This window comes from Pteropus vampyrus, unplaced genomic scaffold (assembly GCF_000151845.1).
Source record: "Pteropus vampyrus isolate Shadow unplaced genomic scaffold, Pvam_2.0 Scaffold22, whole genome shotgun sequence".
In the NCBI taxonomy this organism is placed as follows: Eukaryota; Metazoa; Chordata; class Mammalia; order Chiroptera; family Pteropodidae; genus Pteropus; species Pteropus vampyrus.
The window spans coordinates 12,760,389-12,778,423 of record NW_011888803.1 but is presented as its reverse complement, the minus strand read 5'-3'; the positions used below and the strand labels follow the sequence as shown (position 1 = coordinate 12,778,423).

At 31.9% G+C, this 18,035-nt stretch overlaps 1 protein-coding gene across 1 annotated transcript in view; it reads left to right on the top strand.

The window, feature by feature from the left end:
• Nucleotides 1-18,035, top strand: part of HFM1 (HFM1, ATP dependent DNA helicase homolog) — an 81,262-nt gene that overhangs the window by 36,659 nt on the left and 26,568 nt on the right. The window contains exons 19-29 of the mRNA XM_011355634.2: nucleotides 771-851; nucleotides 3,877-3,968; nucleotides 5,376-5,482; nucleotides 5,580-5,627; nucleotides 10,259-10,356; nucleotides 10,438-10,569; nucleotides 13,009-13,094; nucleotides 13,322-13,405; nucleotides 13,533-13,690; nucleotides 15,162-15,265; nucleotides 15,663-15,809. Coding sequence (XP_011353936.1) covers nucleotides 771-851; nucleotides 3,877-3,968; nucleotides 5,376-5,482; nucleotides 5,580-5,627; nucleotides 10,259-10,356; nucleotides 10,438-10,569; nucleotides 13,009-13,094; nucleotides 13,322-13,405; nucleotides 13,533-13,690; nucleotides 15,162-15,265; nucleotides 15,663-15,809 — 1,137 coding nt within the window. The remainder of the gene's footprint in view (nucleotides 1-770; nucleotides 852-3,876; nucleotides 3,969-5,375; nucleotides 5,483-5,579; nucleotides 5,628-10,258; nucleotides 10,357-10,437; nucleotides 10,570-13,008; nucleotides 13,095-13,321; nucleotides 13,406-13,532; nucleotides 13,691-15,161; nucleotides 15,266-15,662; nucleotides 15,810-18,035) is intronic.

The window sequence follows — 18,035 nt, the reverse complement described above, 5'->3', positions numbered from 1 at the left end:
TATGAACTATCTTTAATCTCCTGGGCTTTATACATGGAACAGAGCAAGCATTAAGCAGCAGACTACTACAATTTCTCTTATCCCCATCAATCAGTGAGAGTAAACTTGCATTGCTTCCTTGAGGTTTCTTTAAGTAGTGATAGTAGCATATTTAGATAAGCTGAAATAAATACTAAAAGCATTGGCTAAAGTAGTCATAAATGGTTGCCTCAAGATAGTGGCAAACTCAGAGGAGGGAGAAATACTGGTGCTTTTTGGAACAGTCTTAGAGCTATTTGACTCTTTGTACTTTGTATATATATATATTGTTAATAAAAGTTAGAAAAAGAAAAGAAAAATAAAAACCATTGCCTTAATAGAAGTCAGATAGCAAAGTGGTTACTTAGACCTCGAGCAAGTTACTTAGCTTCTCTATTCTTTAGTTTTCTAACTTGTTTATGAAATAATCTTAACATTACCTACCTTATTGAATTATTTTGAGGATTAAATGAGATAATACAAATATTTTAAAAGCTCCAAGTTGTAAATGTTATTTTATTGCTTATCAAGTGTTATCTTTATTATTTATATTATTGTTACTATTAGAAAATTTTAAATATTAGTTGGCTCTTTTATTTAAATGAACTTTTTCTTACCACTCAAGTAGGGGTTACAGTTCTTCCTACAGCAATTACACAGAAATACAGCTTTCATATATTTAACAATAAATTTTATTTTGTGCTGCTTCCTTATTTTGCTATAATAGAAATGTGTTTTCTATAATTGAACAGAATTATGTTTGAAGAATCTGAATGATTTATCATCTCTGGACTTGATAACAATGGATGAAGGTGTTAATTTCAAACCCAATGGTAAATATTCCATCATTGCTAGTAAATTTAACAATTGCTAACTTAAGACTAAATAAGAAATTTTGCTCTATTAAAATTTAGATGATGGTGAAATTAAATTGTGATCTCAGTTCTCAACAGGTTATCATCATTATTAACATGATAAATTTATACAAGAGTCCTATTTATAAAATTATAGAGCTTCTTTTTGACAGGCATAGAATTTGTCCTCACTGATTCTGGTGAGTTTTAGCAGAGGAGTGAAATGCTCACATCTTTGGATTGTTTCAAACCTGTTATAACTCTTGTAGATGTCCTTTTGCCAGTTCTTAATTCTTCAGTCATTGATTATCTGGATGATTATTTATGCTTGCTCGTGCCCGCTCGCGCGCGCTCTCTCTCTCTCTCTCTTTCTCTCTCTGTCTCTCTCTCTCTCTCTCTTTCTCTCTCTCTCTCTCCTCCTCCCTCCCTCTCTCTCCCTCTCTCTCTGTGTTTCATTCTATTTAGAGTATAATATAACAGAGAGAGAGAGTATTTTACAGTTTTTAGCACTCATGATTAGAAATTTCTTGGGGGAAAATATTGACTTCATTATTCCAGCAGCTTAACATAAAATACACAAATCTAGCTGAACATAGCTAATTCTTCGTGGATTATAGTACTGTACATGATGCCCTTTTTGCCTGATCCTTTTCTAGGCCCAGGTTGACCATATATTTTGCCTTGAAAGTACATATTATACAATGCCCAATTTGAACATTTTGTTAGCCCCTACACTATCAAGCTACTTAAAAAAAAAAAAAAAACAATAAAGTGTTATATGTACGTATATACAATTTTATGAGTACTTAACATATCTTTTTAACTGTGGTGGTATTTTTATTAGGATTATTATTTAGTTTAGTGTTCTTGTTATAAGGTTATGTGAATTTTTTAGTTCTTCGCTATAATTTTTCCCATAAGCCCTGTTACATTTAGTATGCACTTTTAGAGAATGCATGATTTTATAGGAATATCTATGCTGTACATTTATAGGAAATAAATATTTATGTAAGTGTACAGGAATACTATATATTTATTTAAGGCTAAGAATTTTTATTAGCTTTGATTTTTAATATTTTCATTATCAGTTATATTTTCTAATTTCCATTATGACTTCTTGTTTGACCTATGGATTGTTTCTCATCCAGGGAGTCCCTTGTCTTATGGGCCTACCTTAATATTCCTGCCATGCTCAGTCATTGGTTTGGAGCATCTCATTTAAAGTATGATCTCAGTGTGAACATGGTAATGGATTCAGAGCATAGCAGCTGGGGCCATCAGTCAGAGACACTTCTTGCAGTAGTGGATGTGAGAGGTGCATTCTGAGGATCTCCACCTCTACCCCTAACTCCCAACTTTATGACTTTTACTTTAAAATATCCCGAATTTGCTACTATGAGAATATTCATTTAAGGGCTGCATTGATAGCAAGTTACCTCTATTTCTTCTCTTTACATGCATATCTTTTTTAATTCTTCCCATTCCTTCTACCTTGACTCACATTCTTCATGGTTTTCTTTTTAGTTATTTTTATTACTTACTTAGAAAACCTTCATCCTTACTAAAGTGCCAGCAAGTATCAAGTCTTTTATCAAAACCTTTCATTTTCCCTAGCAGGGAGATAGCCTATATTAATTTATAAACACCTAAGATAAGAGGAGCATCTTTAAATACATCCTAAAGTTTAATATATTAGTTCCTTTGGTAACCATATTCTTGGTATCTTACACCCTGCTCTCAGAAGCTCCCTTTTATGAACCACTGCACTACCCATATTTTGGCTGAATATATTATATTCACCAGATTCCTAATTGAGAAAGTGGCTTTTAAGCTAGCCTGGCTACTTGTCTATTCCTGATTTGAGTTCTATCCACTGTACCATGGAATATCTAACTCTGATGGAATGTCAAATTCTTTTCATCAGCAAAACCTGTAGTACGTACATAAACATTAATCTTTTCTTTGAGAAGCATTATGCCATTTACCTCTTCTCAACTGTTTTCTGTGTGTGTTCACAAGACTTGAAGATCTTTGTAATGTTTTGACAACTTATAATTGAAACTAGTAACCTTTTAAATGAATTATATTTCATTAATTCCTCCCACTCTATCTATCCCACTACCCACAACCAACCTGTTGTTCTAATTCTAAAACAATTTCTTTTCAAGCCCCAATTTAATTAAAATATTGCTCAAGAATTTTAAGTAGGCTTCCATTATTTTACAAGCCAAAACCCAAATCTAAATTCCTTTTATAGCATTTCAAGGATCTTTCAGGGCCTTTGCAGTCTTATCATTCATCATGTTTGATAATAAATGTAAGCAACATTTATTTAATGTTAGACATTGTGCTAAGTAGTCTACATGTATTATAGCACTTAATCTTCACAGTAATCATCTGAGATACGACAAATATCTGTTAGTTCCACGTTACATTGAGAAACTAATAAAGTAACCTGCATGGGATCACCTACCAAATAAGTGGTGGAGGAAGGATTAGAAACAGGTCAATTTGACCTGAACTTGTAGTCATAGTCAAGCTATGTGTTAATCAAGCTCTCTCTCATTACAATATTCTAACGATAGTCTTTTTAACTTTAGTCTTTTGATAAGCAAGTCTTGATTTTTCCTGAGGTCATAATGGCTTTATTTCCTTTTTGCCAAGGCATATTAGTTACTTTTAATCCTGCTCAAGACCCTTACCTCCACGAGGCCATCCCACACTGACCATTCTCTTAGGTTTAATTTTCTCCATATTTAAGTTTATGTATGTAAATATTATTATTAACTGGATTTTGTTCTCTAATCTAGCTATTTTGAATGTGGTTATCTCCCTAGCAAACTAGTAAGTTCTAGGGACTGTGTCTTCTTGATTTTGGGGGATGTCTTTTGTCTCTGGTATCATTACAGGTGCAGAATAGATGTTAAAGAAATTATTGTTCACTTCATGAAAAAGCAAGTTGTTTCAGCTGATGGAATGTTTATTTTTCCATCTTTTCCCACAGAGACAGGAAGATTGATGGCTTGGTATTACATTACATTTGAGACAGTGAAAAAGTTTTATACAATCAGTGGAAAGGAAACTTTATCAGATCTGGTAAATTAATTTTCACTAGAAAATAAATACATGATGATATAGTATAAAATAAGCTCAGGAAAACAACTAATTTGTATAGCTTATGTAATTTAAGAATGAATGAACAGAAAAGAAAGCATTTCTAATAGTGCTTATGTTTCTCTCCTTATATATATTTGGTCATGTGATGTGGAATATTATTTCTTAGCATATATTTTCAGTTGTATCTCTGTATCATAGCTAAGAAAATTTATATACATACCTAAAGTAGGGTTGGCAGCTACCTTTCAACTTACATGATAATGCCAATTACATTGGTAGTGGCTACCAAGTGTAATATGTTGAGAAAGATTTGAAGATGATGTGGCATGATATATTAGGAAAGTCTGCCAAGAGTGAGGGATGATGAGGAACACATGTGCCAGATAATTGCAACTCTTTCCTAAACCTTTTGAAACAGAATAACAATAACAGTAGAAACAGAATATATTGGTGATAGACCACAAAAAAATAACCGATTGTGGAGAAAATGGTAGTAAAAACATGTTGTAATAATGTATCAACAGTGGGGGCGACTTGGCAGTACAGCAGTGAATAGAATCATAGTCATGGTGTTGGTACCTGGTAACTGTATTGGTGCTTTCTTTCTTTACTGGGGACATGTATATGAAACGATATTTATATTTATTCTCAAATTTAAACCATTCGTTTTTATTTAAATTATCTAAGTTGATTATTTTTGTAAGATTATTATACTAAAAATTGTACAAAAATTGATGAGAAGTAGACTTTATTTATATGTAAATACTGTTTTTAACTAAGACGAAATCAAGAGTAGAAAATCCCTACTGTTAACATTAACTCATCTGATTTTAAGTTCAGTAAGTGTATAAGAGAATTAGAAAAGGTGTTAGTTTCATTTTACAGATTTAAGAAACCAAAGCACTGAGAGTGCTTTGCTTAAAGTCATCTGGCAGAACTAGGCTCTAGGATACAAATTTCTTAATGTCTAAAGCATTCTTTTCATTACAAAGTTAGCCTTAATCGAGATCATAATTTGCAAACTATAGAAAGGTGAATAATAATATAATAGCAGTAGTACCAAGAGTTACATTTATTCAGGGCTTACTTTGTGGTAGGCACTAGGCTGAATATTTTAAATTTTACCTTGTTAATCTTTAGAGTCTTAGTCCTAGTGTCTAGGACAATGTCTGGCATATAACAAGTGTTTGTAAACATTTCTTGGTAAATGAATAAATGAATGCTTAAATAAGCAAAATGTATAGAGCAAATTTTTAACTCCGTTATGCTAAGTGATAAAACTGTGATGTCCGAAGGCCACATGAAAAATAAATACAGAGAATGCAGATAAGAGGAAAGAAGTAAAGAATGGACATAGTTAAATGGATAAATGCTGAAATTTTATAGGTCACAATGATAGCCAGCTGCAAGGAATTTCTAGATGTACGATTAAGGATAAATGAAAAGAAAACTCTGAATACTTTGAACAAAGATCCAAATCGGATAACTATCAGGTACAGAAATTAAATATATTTTAAATAATTTTACAAGATTTATTTAATTAAAATAAGTAATAATAATGAAAGTTTTGCCTTCTGTTTTTATTTACAGATTTCCAATGGAAGGAAGGATCAAAACAAGAGAAATGAAAGTAAATTGGTAAAGATAATTAATCATTAAATGTCTTAAAATACTAACTACCTGTTCATGATTCATATTTATGAAGATTTTTTAGTTTTAAAACTTATTTTAAATTTGTTTTCCTTAATACAAAAATAACATGTTTACATAAAAATGAGACGGAATGTAGATGTGAAATTAATTTCCCAAAACTCAGACTTTCATTAAAATAGATGATTTGTGAATTTTTTAAACAACAAATATTTATTGAGAGTGTGTTTTGTTGAGGCAAGGTAGATAATAGAAGAAATGCTTCTCATCATTAGGATCTTTCAAGTTAGCTTAAATGAGAGCCACGCATATAAATATAATGGACAGTATGAAAACATGTGCAATAAATGTCTGTTGAATGATACTGTCATTCTGGGAGAGACAAATAGTGAAAGCAAAAATATGAGTGAAGGAATAGATATGTGACAGTAGGATGACTATTCTTCTAAGAAAGGAAGTTTGTATAGAGGAGTAGTAATCGGAGGAGTAAGCATGTTACATTATAACTTGTGACTTTTACCCAGTTTGTAAACACAAATGCAATGATATGTTAAGCCAAGTGCTTGGTTTTCTGAATATTTAGATCTTACAGTTAAACTTTTTGATTTAGATGATGCAATTTCAGGTGAAATGATTTTTTTATGTAGCTCAATTAAACCAGTCAGCCAAAGAATTTAATTTTCTTCCTTAGAGGTCACTCTTTCTCTGGGATACTCCCTAACATTTCATTGAATGTTATCTCCCAAATACCTTGATGTCTCAGAAACAAACTTCTCACTGTTGTATACAGCTCATCAGACCAATCTGTAGCTTGGACAACAGAAGTTAATGTTCTGTTTCTTAGCTGTATTTCTCTAGAAATTCTAATTCCTTAGAGATCGTAGAGATCTTAGAGATCATATAGCACAGTCCTCCCATTTTGCAAATGAAGTAAGTGATGCCCAGATAAGTTGTGACTTGCCCAAGGTTATGCTGCTAAACTGGGGACTGATCTCAAACTAGACCTAGGTCTCTTGATTCTCTGAATAGTTTTTCTGATATACTCAATTGCACCAATGATTGAATCATATCAAAGCATCTTCTTGAGAACTCTCTATTTGCAATTAAAGTGCTTTCATTTACCTTGCCTTACATTAGGCATACATTCTCTTGATTGATTAAAATTGATGACTTTATAATTGTTTTTATATGTATCATAATTTAGTTGCCCATTATTATTCCCCACCTTTATGCATCTACTTGAGCTTGACCAGGGACAAAGAATGTGTATGGGGTCCCTCCTAATCCAGAATGTACAGTCTTTTGGTGGGTGATAATGGCTAATAGTTACCACTTTCATGTCTCCCTCATATCCCAGTAACTTTGTTAAATTTCAAATGTTAATTCTCTTAGTTTAATATTTCCATCCTTCAAGTTTCTGTCCTTTACTTTAAGGCTATTTTTTATTTTTCATAACTTTAATTCCCGGTCTTTTGTCTTCAGCACTTGCTCTGTTTTCTTTAACTGGTATTTTTTAATGAACTCATAGGATATCTTACAAATCGGTGATTTCTTTTCTTATGCATTTGTTTCTTGTTATATATAAGTAAGGCATGGCTTCATTTTTAAAGAGTCAAAAATAAAATTTATAAAGCACAAAGTAAGGTCTCCCTTGACTCTCTTTCTTTCCTAAAAGTAACTATTATCAGTAGTTCGCTGTGCATCCTTACTATTTATTTCCTTTCTGTTTATTTAGTACATATAGATGTACTAATTAACATATATAATGTCTATTGTGTAAACAAGCTTATACTATTATCATTGTTCTTGTGATATGCTATGAAGATTCTGTATCAGTATGTACATATCAACCTCATTTATTTTAATAGCAATGTACATTTTAATAGCAATGTACATTTTAATAGCAATGTACATTTTAATAGTAATGTATTCTAGAGTATGAATATATTGGTTTTTTTAACCACTCCTTTACTGATGAAAAGTTAAGTGGTTTACAAATTTTTGCTGGTATAAATGGTGCTGAAATGAACTTCCTTGTATTTACTCCATATTTTTCAAGGATTTCTGGGTGAAAGAGTATATACATGAAAATATTTGATGTATTATGGATAATCTCTTTTAGTTATTTTTTTCTCATAAATTTATCTTCATAGATCTGATTTCTAACATTCAGCTTTCTGGTCCACCAATGACATACTCTTTTGCTTTCCTATAGTTTTATAGATGGAGACATACACACATAAACACACATACATATATGTCCATCATTTCATGGAATTTGAAGAGGAATAAGTATATAGAAGGTTCCATGTGCCATCTTGATCTTTTCTCTCAGTTGATTTTTGGAGCATTCTTGTTTTATGTTTAGGCAAAAAAAAAAAATGGTTTCAGAATAACTTTTTTCTCTTCTTAAGGGAGAGTCAGTACAGCTTCATAGTACACCTTTAACTTCTCTTCATTTGAAGGTTTTCTACTCTTTCTATTACACAGACCTTTTCTAAACAAACCTTCCTTTACTGAGTTGGCCAGGATACAGAAGTCTCCCGGGAAGTTCTGGTATCATTTTTTTTTTTTTAGTTTGATAACTATAGAAGCTGAGAGCAGGTCTTAAATGGCTCAACCAATGATAATCAGTAATAACCATTTCTTGAACATTTGCTGTGTTCCAGGCACTCCTTTAGATGCTTTACAGATCTATGGCAGAAATTGCTGGCTAATTGTCCCAGTATCCATTCTTACCAACACATGAAAAAGATTACATTTCCCAGTCCACTTTGTAGGTAAATGTGGCCCTGTGACTAAGATTTGTCTTATTAATGAGATGCTAGCAGGAATGTTGTGTTAGTCTTCCTAGAAGGCTGCTTAAAGGAAATGGACTAAGGTGGTAAACAGGGCACCATTTCTCATTCACATCCCTTCGCCTTTCTCCAGTATTCTGCATGGAGTGAATGTGTAATAACTGGAGCTCCAATACCCTTCTTAGACCATGAGATAGCGTAAGCATGGAAGTCATAGATAGCACAGTAAAAATAAAGGAGAATCCTGGGTCTCTGGTGACTCGTAGGACCACCAAACCAAACCCTTGAGTCTCTAACTCTGGATTTCTTTTACATTAGAGAATAAATCATTTGTATTTAAGCCACTATAGTCTGGTCATGTTTGAACCTAATCCAAACTGAATCAATACTAGTTTCATTTAATCTTTACAATAATCCTGATTTAGTCATTATTTAACTATCATGTAATTCTGCCCCCATTAGTTCAGGTGGCAGAGGTGTCACTCATTTGAGGTTGTGAGACTTCTGTTTCTACTGAGGACAAGCCCAGAATAGCCTTATCTAGTGGAGAGAGAAAGACATCCCAGCCAAAGTTCTGTACCTAACGGAATAAATTCCTGTACTCCCTCCCATTCCTGTTTTGTTATTGCATCTTGTAACAAGGTTTCTGACAGGGAAGTATTATGTTGAAGAAGTGTCCTACTTATTAATAGACTTATTGCTATAAATATTTCAATCGTTTTATTTTAATTCTAGCAATTTTGTGTATCCTCTATATTTGTGCATTCCGGGATAGTTCACAAACTATCCTCTTTTGAAAGCACCCTATCAACATTTTTCCATCAGTTCTTGTTAATGAACCATGTAACTTTAAAACCATTTTTAATAGATGATGTAAAATAATTTTCAGAAGCATATACTAGAGCCAAAAGAAGTAAGTAGTCTGTAGTTTTAGCTATCTATATCCATTATAAGAAATGAGTTGATTACTTCTTTCTGTTTTCACATATCATCTGCTAAAACTAAACCATGAAATGTAACTCTTCTACCTGTACTCTTTGTACATCTGACTGTTTTTGGTCTTATCAAGAGATATGCCCCCTCTGCCTCCAAGAGAGTAATACAAGAGAATCTAATAATTTTAGTTAGATCTATAGAGTTTTTTGTATATCAATGTCTGATTATCTAAGTAAACAGGCAAAACAGGTAACAAAGAACCTGGGATATAGTAGGCACAGTGGATGTAGCTCCTCTTCTCCCCTTTTACCACCTACCCCTCAAATTTTGTAGCCAAGCAACTGCTGATTTCTAATAATCAACTAATATGCTACCAACCCTCATATGTTGAACAGAATCCTCAGTACCTAACACTATGCTTGTTACTCATAGGCACTTAATAAATATTTGTTGATTATACAAATTTTATTATTTTTCTATAATACTTATATATGGTAATGCCCAAAGACAACTGTGTTGGAGGAGAATATGACAAAAATTTTAGATGTACGGAGATTAAAGGAACAGTCTAAGTGAAAATGCCCTGTAAGCATTTGTAATTCATCAATTTAGAGATGATAATGAAAGTCTTTAGAAGAAATGAGATTTTTGAGAGAAAGAGAAGTGAATAAATAAGATTAGAGAAATGAGAACTTAACTTTTGGAGACTATGAAGAGGAAGTCAACAATGACTTGCAACAATAATATAAGATATAGACTCTAGTAGTGTCACAGAAATCAAGGCAGAGAGGAATTTTAAGAAGAGATACTTTAGTCAGTGATGTCAAATACTGTGAGATCATAATTTTTCAAAGAAAAAAAAGTGAAATTTATTCTTTCCCCTAGTCTTATTCAGGCTCAGCTAGGATGCATTCCTATACAAGACTTTGCTTTGACACAAGATACCGCGAAGATTTTCAGAAGTGGCTCACGAATTACAAGATGTATGTTACAGGATTAATGGATTTTCAATATTTTTTCAGTAAACTAGTATACTAAATTTAATATTGGAAACTTTTTTTTAGGGTTGTCAGATTTTTTGGCTCTTCAAGAACAGAAGTTTGCTGTACTATTGAATAGTTTGATTTTAGCTAAATGTTTTAGATGTAAACTTTGGGAAAACTCTCTGCATGTATCCAAGCAGCTGGAAAAAATTGGTAGGTACTGAAAACAGGTAGGCAGTTTGTCGATGTCTGCGATTTATTTTGTATTTCACTGTTAAGAAAATTGTTCTATGATGATTATATACCTTTAAGGAAAAACTGTATTTGTAGGCCTAAATGAGGTACTGTATTTTACTTATCTTGAAAATCTGATTTTTATTTGCTCTGGCTTAAAGGATTCCATTTGAAATCAATTGGGAAACCTAATACAAATTAATGCTCTTATTTTTTAATTTGTTTTCAAACCAAGAGTGAAGTTTTGTTTTAGTAATTAGGTAACTATGTGTTGCTGTCTATTCCATTTTTATGACTTTTATTTTAATCTCAATGACAAGATATAGAGCTAACAGCTCTGGCCATTCTTAATTCATTACAGAAAACTATGTCACTTGTTTCTATCTTAACTTTAAAAAAATTTTTTTCAATAACATTATGTTATTAGTACTGATATTCATAGAGATACTGCAAATTATACTTGATTATTTCCTGTCTATTGGTCTATTGGGATAGGTCAGGGTATAAACTGAAAAGCTCTGGAGGGTACAATTTCCAAAGACGGGTGTGAGTAAAGCACTCTGGAGTTTCCCAGTTTGGTGCCTTTGGCTTCGTGACCCTACTCCTTCTTAGACAGCTGGAACTCTAAAAACAGAGTCGTTATCCCATAATGGACAGTCTTGTTAGCTTTACAATATTATACACATCTTGGGGACATTAAAAAAAATCATGTAAAAGGTCATTAGGGATTGTCTTATTATTATTACTTAAAACAAAGATATCCTACTTTTTATTTCCTTGAAGTTTGAAATCAGTGGGTGGCAGAAGGCTGACCAGTGCTGGGAGCTGGAATGAAGGTGGGGATTGACTAATGAAAGTAAGGTCGAAGTAGAGGAGAGATACTTGATGTAAAGACTCAGCCTTCTTCAGAAGTCCTAGCAAACCAAATGCCACACCCATCCCACAAAGCTAAGAGTTCTGAATTGCAAAGAAGGTTACATACAACATTCAGAAAATAGCAATTTACAGAAAAATTTGAAGTTAGATTAAATGAATACTCATAAGTTTCATTATAATTTTAAAAGCCAGTCTTCACGATTTTTTAGAATATTGTCAGTATAGGCATTAGTTAAATTCTGTACCTTCCAAATTGCCAAAAGCTAAATATGTTCTTCAGACTTAATCAGTACAGCTGAACAGAAAGAAGCATATATTGCCCAGCAAAATTCATATAATAGAAAAGTGTGAGAATCCAAACAAAAAAGCAAATCTAAGTACTTACAGAGCATCAGGAAAGAAATAAAGAATACACATTATTTTTCAACAATGTTTATAAACTAAAAAATTAAAATTCAGGAGAAGTTTTGAGAAAAAATGGAAATGAGCATTAAGGAAATGTGAATACTGAAAGTTGTATATTAAGAATGAGTATGAGAAACTCCCAAGAAATAATAAAGATATGAGTAAGAATATAGGAATGTCGTACCACCAACAGTAATATATGTGCCTTAGACAGAGGGGTAATATTTTGGAATTTTATATTTCTGACAATATCTTCTATTTTGGGATTTGGTTAAATTCATTCATATGAGTATAAGAATTTTAAATTTCAGTTTCTTAAAGCATAAAGAAAAAGAAAAGGTCCAAAGATGGAAGTAAACTTAATATATTTAAGGGACAAAATTAAAGCAGTGTATCTAGAGAGTATTCAGAAAGGAGAGCGGTAGGAGTTAGATTGGAGAAGTAGACTATGGTCAAGTCATATAGGTAAGGTAGTTTGGCCACAGTAAGGAAATTGCCATTTTATTTTAAATGCAATGGAAAGGCATTGGAAATTTTAGGCAGAAGAGTAAAATTATCTCACTTAGGTACAGAAACAGAGAACTTTGAGACAGAAATGCTCAGAATGCCATAGCTTCATGAAGCAATATTCTTATTTCTGAGTCATGTTGCCTGTTTTCAAACACAAGTATAACATTAGTTGTCTCTTGGGACTTGCTGTCTGGATGACATATGATAAAACTAAAGATTGAGTCATCATGCAGACCAAAGAGTTCCTCTTTCTCTTATAAATCAAATGCATATTTTATTTCAGTTTGAAAAAGGAAATATGTATAATTGAATAATACTACAGCTCAACTAATCCAACTGAAAACTTTTTTTAAGAAACTTTTAAAAATTAGTCTATGGCTATGACACCCTGAATGTGCCTGACCTCAAAAGCTAAGCAGGGTCAGACCTGGTTAGTACTTGGATGGGAGACCATGCAGGAATACTGGGTGCTGTAGGTGTTAAAAAGAAAAAAAAAACAACTTAAAAAAATTAGTTATTAGTCTGAATCTGTGACAATTCTTTTTTACTCATGTAGTTAAATATTAAAGTATAGTTTTAGTTTAAAATGAATTGTTTAAAAACTGCTATTTGATTAATTTTCCACAGGTATAACATTGTCAAATGCAATGGTAAATGCAGGTTTGACTTCTTTTAAAAAAATAGAAGAAACAGATGCAAGAGAACTCGAACTGGTATTTAATATTCACTTACTCCAAATGTTACCTGTATTCTATCTAAATTTTAAAACTTAATTTTTCTATGTTTATTTCTATTAAAATGATTTTCTTTCTCATAGTCTTAAGTATTTTAACTTTAAGGTTTTAAGTAATAAGCATTATTAAAACTATTGACTCAAAAAAATTTTTACTAAAACCTTTTTAGTGTTGTGGTAAGAATATAATGATATAAATGTTTTTAGATTTTAAATAGACATCCCCCTTTTGGAACTCAAATAAAAGAAACAGTGATGTATCTTCCAAAATATGAACTTGAAGTGGAACAGGTAAATACTTTGATTTTTAGATATTTTAATTTTCTTTTCAGGAATAATGCTATCCATAGCTGACTTGGAGCTGAGTATGGATAGTAAGGTTATTTTTAACATTTTTTATACCTATCCTTTCTTAAAGATTGCAAGATACAGTGATACCATGGCAGAAATATTAGTGACCATTAAATTAAGAAACTTTGAACAGCTACAAACTAAAAGAACAGCATCAGATTCTCACTATGTTACCTTAATTATAGGTGATGCAGATAATCAACTGGTTTCTAAGCACAAAATTATGTAAGTGTAAAATTTCTATTTGATTTTATTTCTAAACATATGTTATAAAAATAAAAATTCCACTGAGAAAAAAAGTAATACAATAACTGGAGGACTGACTGAATTACATATCCTGACACTATAATGGGGTAGTTTCTTTATTTGTCTATTAAAAAAGATATTAAAATTTGGTCTGTTGTTTTAGATTGTTATATTTAGTACTCTAATGAACAAAGCATAAAGTCTATCGCCATGGTTTGAAACAAGTAAATAGATGAACTGTAGTCCACTGTTGCTGAACTTTCATACTTTCTTGCTTTTCTCCAGTTAGTTATGACCTTACTACTCTTTGATTGTAATCTTCCTCCTACTCACTTCAAAATATATCTTCTATTTTCAAATTTAAATCTAACAAACTAGTATAGCTCCGTTGTAGGATCCAGCCAGCTAGATCAAATATAAAAAGGAGGTATTTTCTTTATACCTAGTACTCTAGCATATATTCTTTAACTTTTACTTCAGCCTTTTTTTCCTAATACTATTATTTTTCCTAAGCTGTCATAAGCAAACTCTTAGGATTTAAGTTATAATTATAACTATTTTTTTTGAGCACTTAGTAGTTTCCAGGTATTTAATTGTTTAATCTTTATAGGAGACAAGTGCTATTATTATTTATATTTTATTGAGGAAGAAATTGAGACCAAGATAATCTAACCAGTTTGTTCAAGGTCATATAGGTAGTCTAAATTCTATATTTAAACCCCAAAATTCTGACTCCAGAGCCTATGCTCCTAACCATATTACTGTACATTGCAAATTCAGGAATGGCAGTGACTCTGAAATGGAAATCTCTTGTTACCAGTGTACTGAAAGATACTTTCCTAAAATGTCCCATGCAAGGTTCCTAAAGGGATTGCAGTGACTGATAGAATAGCTTTTTCATTGGTAACTACTCTCCCATAACTAGCCATGACACACTTATAGAGAATATGTTATTGTACAAATCTTTATTCTCTGTGACAACTAAATCTGACAGCCTTGACTGTATGAGACTAAAATGAGTTCAGTCACAAAATTGGTGGTTGGTTTGTTTGTGATGTTATTAGATACAATCTATTTTATATCAATTTTAAAGACACTATTGAAGTTCTCACAAAGTCATGTAACTTAGGTACAACCATTTCAAAGTGGTAGTGATTTAGGGGCAAGCTCATGGGTTATTGATAGCAACTATATATTCAGATGGGCCTGCCATGAGTCAATGCATCTTGAAATCAGCTGTTGGGTCAATGTGCAGTTAAAATTATGATCACAGTAGTTCCACTGACACCCCAATTCCTCTTCCAAGAATCTGGGGAAAGTAGTTTTCAGTACTGACTTCAGTTTGTCACCACATAGGACATGTTATAGGATAAATTATCTCTTGAAGATTAATGTATTATTTCATTTGGTGTTCAGATCATTAATTAAATGATGCATTATCCTTTTTCAGGGATTCTGTTTTGCTAAAAGCTGGAAATTGGGCTAAAAAGATTGATGTGAAAAGAGCTCTTAAATCTGAAGATCTTAGCATAAATCTAATTAGTTCTGAATATGGTAAGTTCATTGAAGTAATGAAGACATGAATGTAAAGAATATGATAAAATTTTAAAATTATTTCCTTTATACTGAAACAGAACAACAATATATGTAAAAGATATTGTATAAAGTAATTTATTTAAATAATATATATCATTTTAAAGGAAGTTTTATGTATTTAGATATGTAAAAGATAACATGGATTATCTTTTTCAATTAATGTGGGAACACTGATTTTCATTTTTATGATGCATAAATTTTAATTTTGAAACTTTTTTCTTTGCATTTTTATTTTCTGGACTTATTAGCCATTTTAGTTCCAACAGGTATAAAAATATAAGAGAGAAAAACAAATTATCTCATGTATGGATTTATATGATTTAAATAAGCACATATTCTTTTTTCCTTTTTCGAGTTGGACTTGATATTCAGCAGAAATTTGAAGTCTTTTACTTAGGACCCAAGAAGTTTGGAAATCAAATAATTATACGAAAAAAATCAGAAACAGAGATTTCCAATTCTGAACATTCAGATAGATCTACTGTAGCAGGATCCAATAAAGGTGAATGGCTATATTTATTCCTCTTCTGTATTAAAGTAAAGATTGGGCTACGGAGGACTGCGTATGTAGATTAGTAGTCGCCAGGGGCCAAGGATAGGAAGAAATGAAGAGCAACTACTAATAGATACATGATTTCTCTTTGTGGTTGATGGCATGTTCTGAAATTAGAGTGTGGTAATGGTTACATAATTTTGGGAATATACTAAAAACACACTAATATTTTGTTTACTTTAAAAGGGTGGATTTTACGGTGTGAATTATATTCAATTTCAAAATAAATTTTATTATTATATACTAGCATAAATGAAGAGATAGAAATCATAATTTTAAAAATATTATTTATGATAGCATCAGAAATCTCAAATACCCAATAATGCAGTAGCAAAAGATAGTCATACCACTACATGAAAACTAAAAATTATTATTGCAAGCAAATTAAGGAAAACAAGTAATTGAATGATATTATAAACATGTCAGTTCTTCCCAAATTAAGCTTTAGATTCCCAAATTAATCTTTAGATTCAGTGCAGTCCCAATCCCAGCAGGTTTTTTTTTTTTTTCCCTGAAACAACACATTGACTATAAAATTCATGCAAGAATTCAAAAGAACAAAAATAGTCATGGTAAACTTGAAGAAAATATAACTGGACCACTTACTTTATTAGATATTAGGACCTATTATTAAACAATAGGTATTAAGAGAGTGTGGTATAGGCATAGGATAGATATATTAACCAATGGAATAGATTAGAGTCCAGAAATGGACCTACAGATACACAGTTACTGATTTATGACAAAATCAGTGTCATGACAAGTGACTGTATCATGCAGTATTCTGAGAACGATCTTTTAAAAAAAATGGTACTAGATCACTTGGGTATCCATATTGAAAAAACTGTATCTTGACCCTGTTCTCACAAGACTTATTTCTAATATATGGCTGATTTAAATGTGAAAGGAAAACAATAAAAACTTTAGAAATAAAAATACATCTTCAAGACCTTGGAATAGGTAGATTTCTTAAACAGGACACAAAAAGCGCTAATTATAAAAACATTTGATAAATTTTACCATGTTCAAATTAAGACTCTCTGTTCACTAAAAGACACTATTAAGGGAGGGAAACGCAACCATAAAGTGTGAGGAAAAAATTGCGATACATATTCCTGGCTGTTATGGACTGAATTGTGTCCTTCCCAAATTCATACGTTGAAGTCCTAACCTCCAGTATCTCAAAATGTGACCATATTTGGATATAGAGTCTGTAAGGAGATAGTTAAGTTAAAATGAAGTAGTTAGGGTGGGCCCTAATCCAATATGACTGGTATTCTTTTAAGAAGAGGAAATTAGGACACAAACACACACAGAGGGAAGACCATGTGAAGACACAGGGAGAGACAACCATCTAAAAGCCAAGAAAAAGGAGTCTCAGAAGAAACTAATCCTGCTGACACCTGGATCTTGGAATTGTAGCCTGCAGAATTGTGAGACACTAAATTTCTGTTGTTGAAGCCACTTAGTCTGTGGTACTTTGTTATGGCAGTCTTAGCAAACTAATATACTGTCAAAGAACTATTACACATAATATATAAAGAACTCCTATGTCTATATGAAACAGATAAATTATTAGAAAAATGGGCACAAGATTGAATAGATACTTTCAAATAGAGGATATGCAAGCAATCAAGAACATATGAAAGGGTATTTAATAAGAATTAATCTATAATCAGATATCATTCTGTAACCACCAAAAGGACTTAAATGGAAAAGAAAAATACCAAGTATTGATGAAGTTGTGTAACAGCCATTACTCTCAATCACTAATGTGAGTATAAATTGGTACAACTACTTTGGAAAACCAGCACTATTTACTAAAGCTTAAAATATGCATATTTTATGAGCCAGCAATTCCCCTTCTAGGTATATACCTGACAGTAGTATGCATGTGTGTTCACCGAAAGACATACTTTGGAATGTTCATAGTACTACTATCTTATTAGTCCTAAACTAGAAACCAGCCAAATGCTCATCAGCAATTCCGTGGACAGACAAATAAATTGTGGTATAATGACCCAATAGAATTCTAAAGAGTTGGCAAACTTTTTCTTAAAGTGCCAGATAATAAATATTTTAGGCTTGCAGGCGGTATGGCCTCCTTTACAACTACGCAGCTCTGTCTCTGTAACTCAAAAGCAGTCATAGATAATATATAGATGAAGGACATGG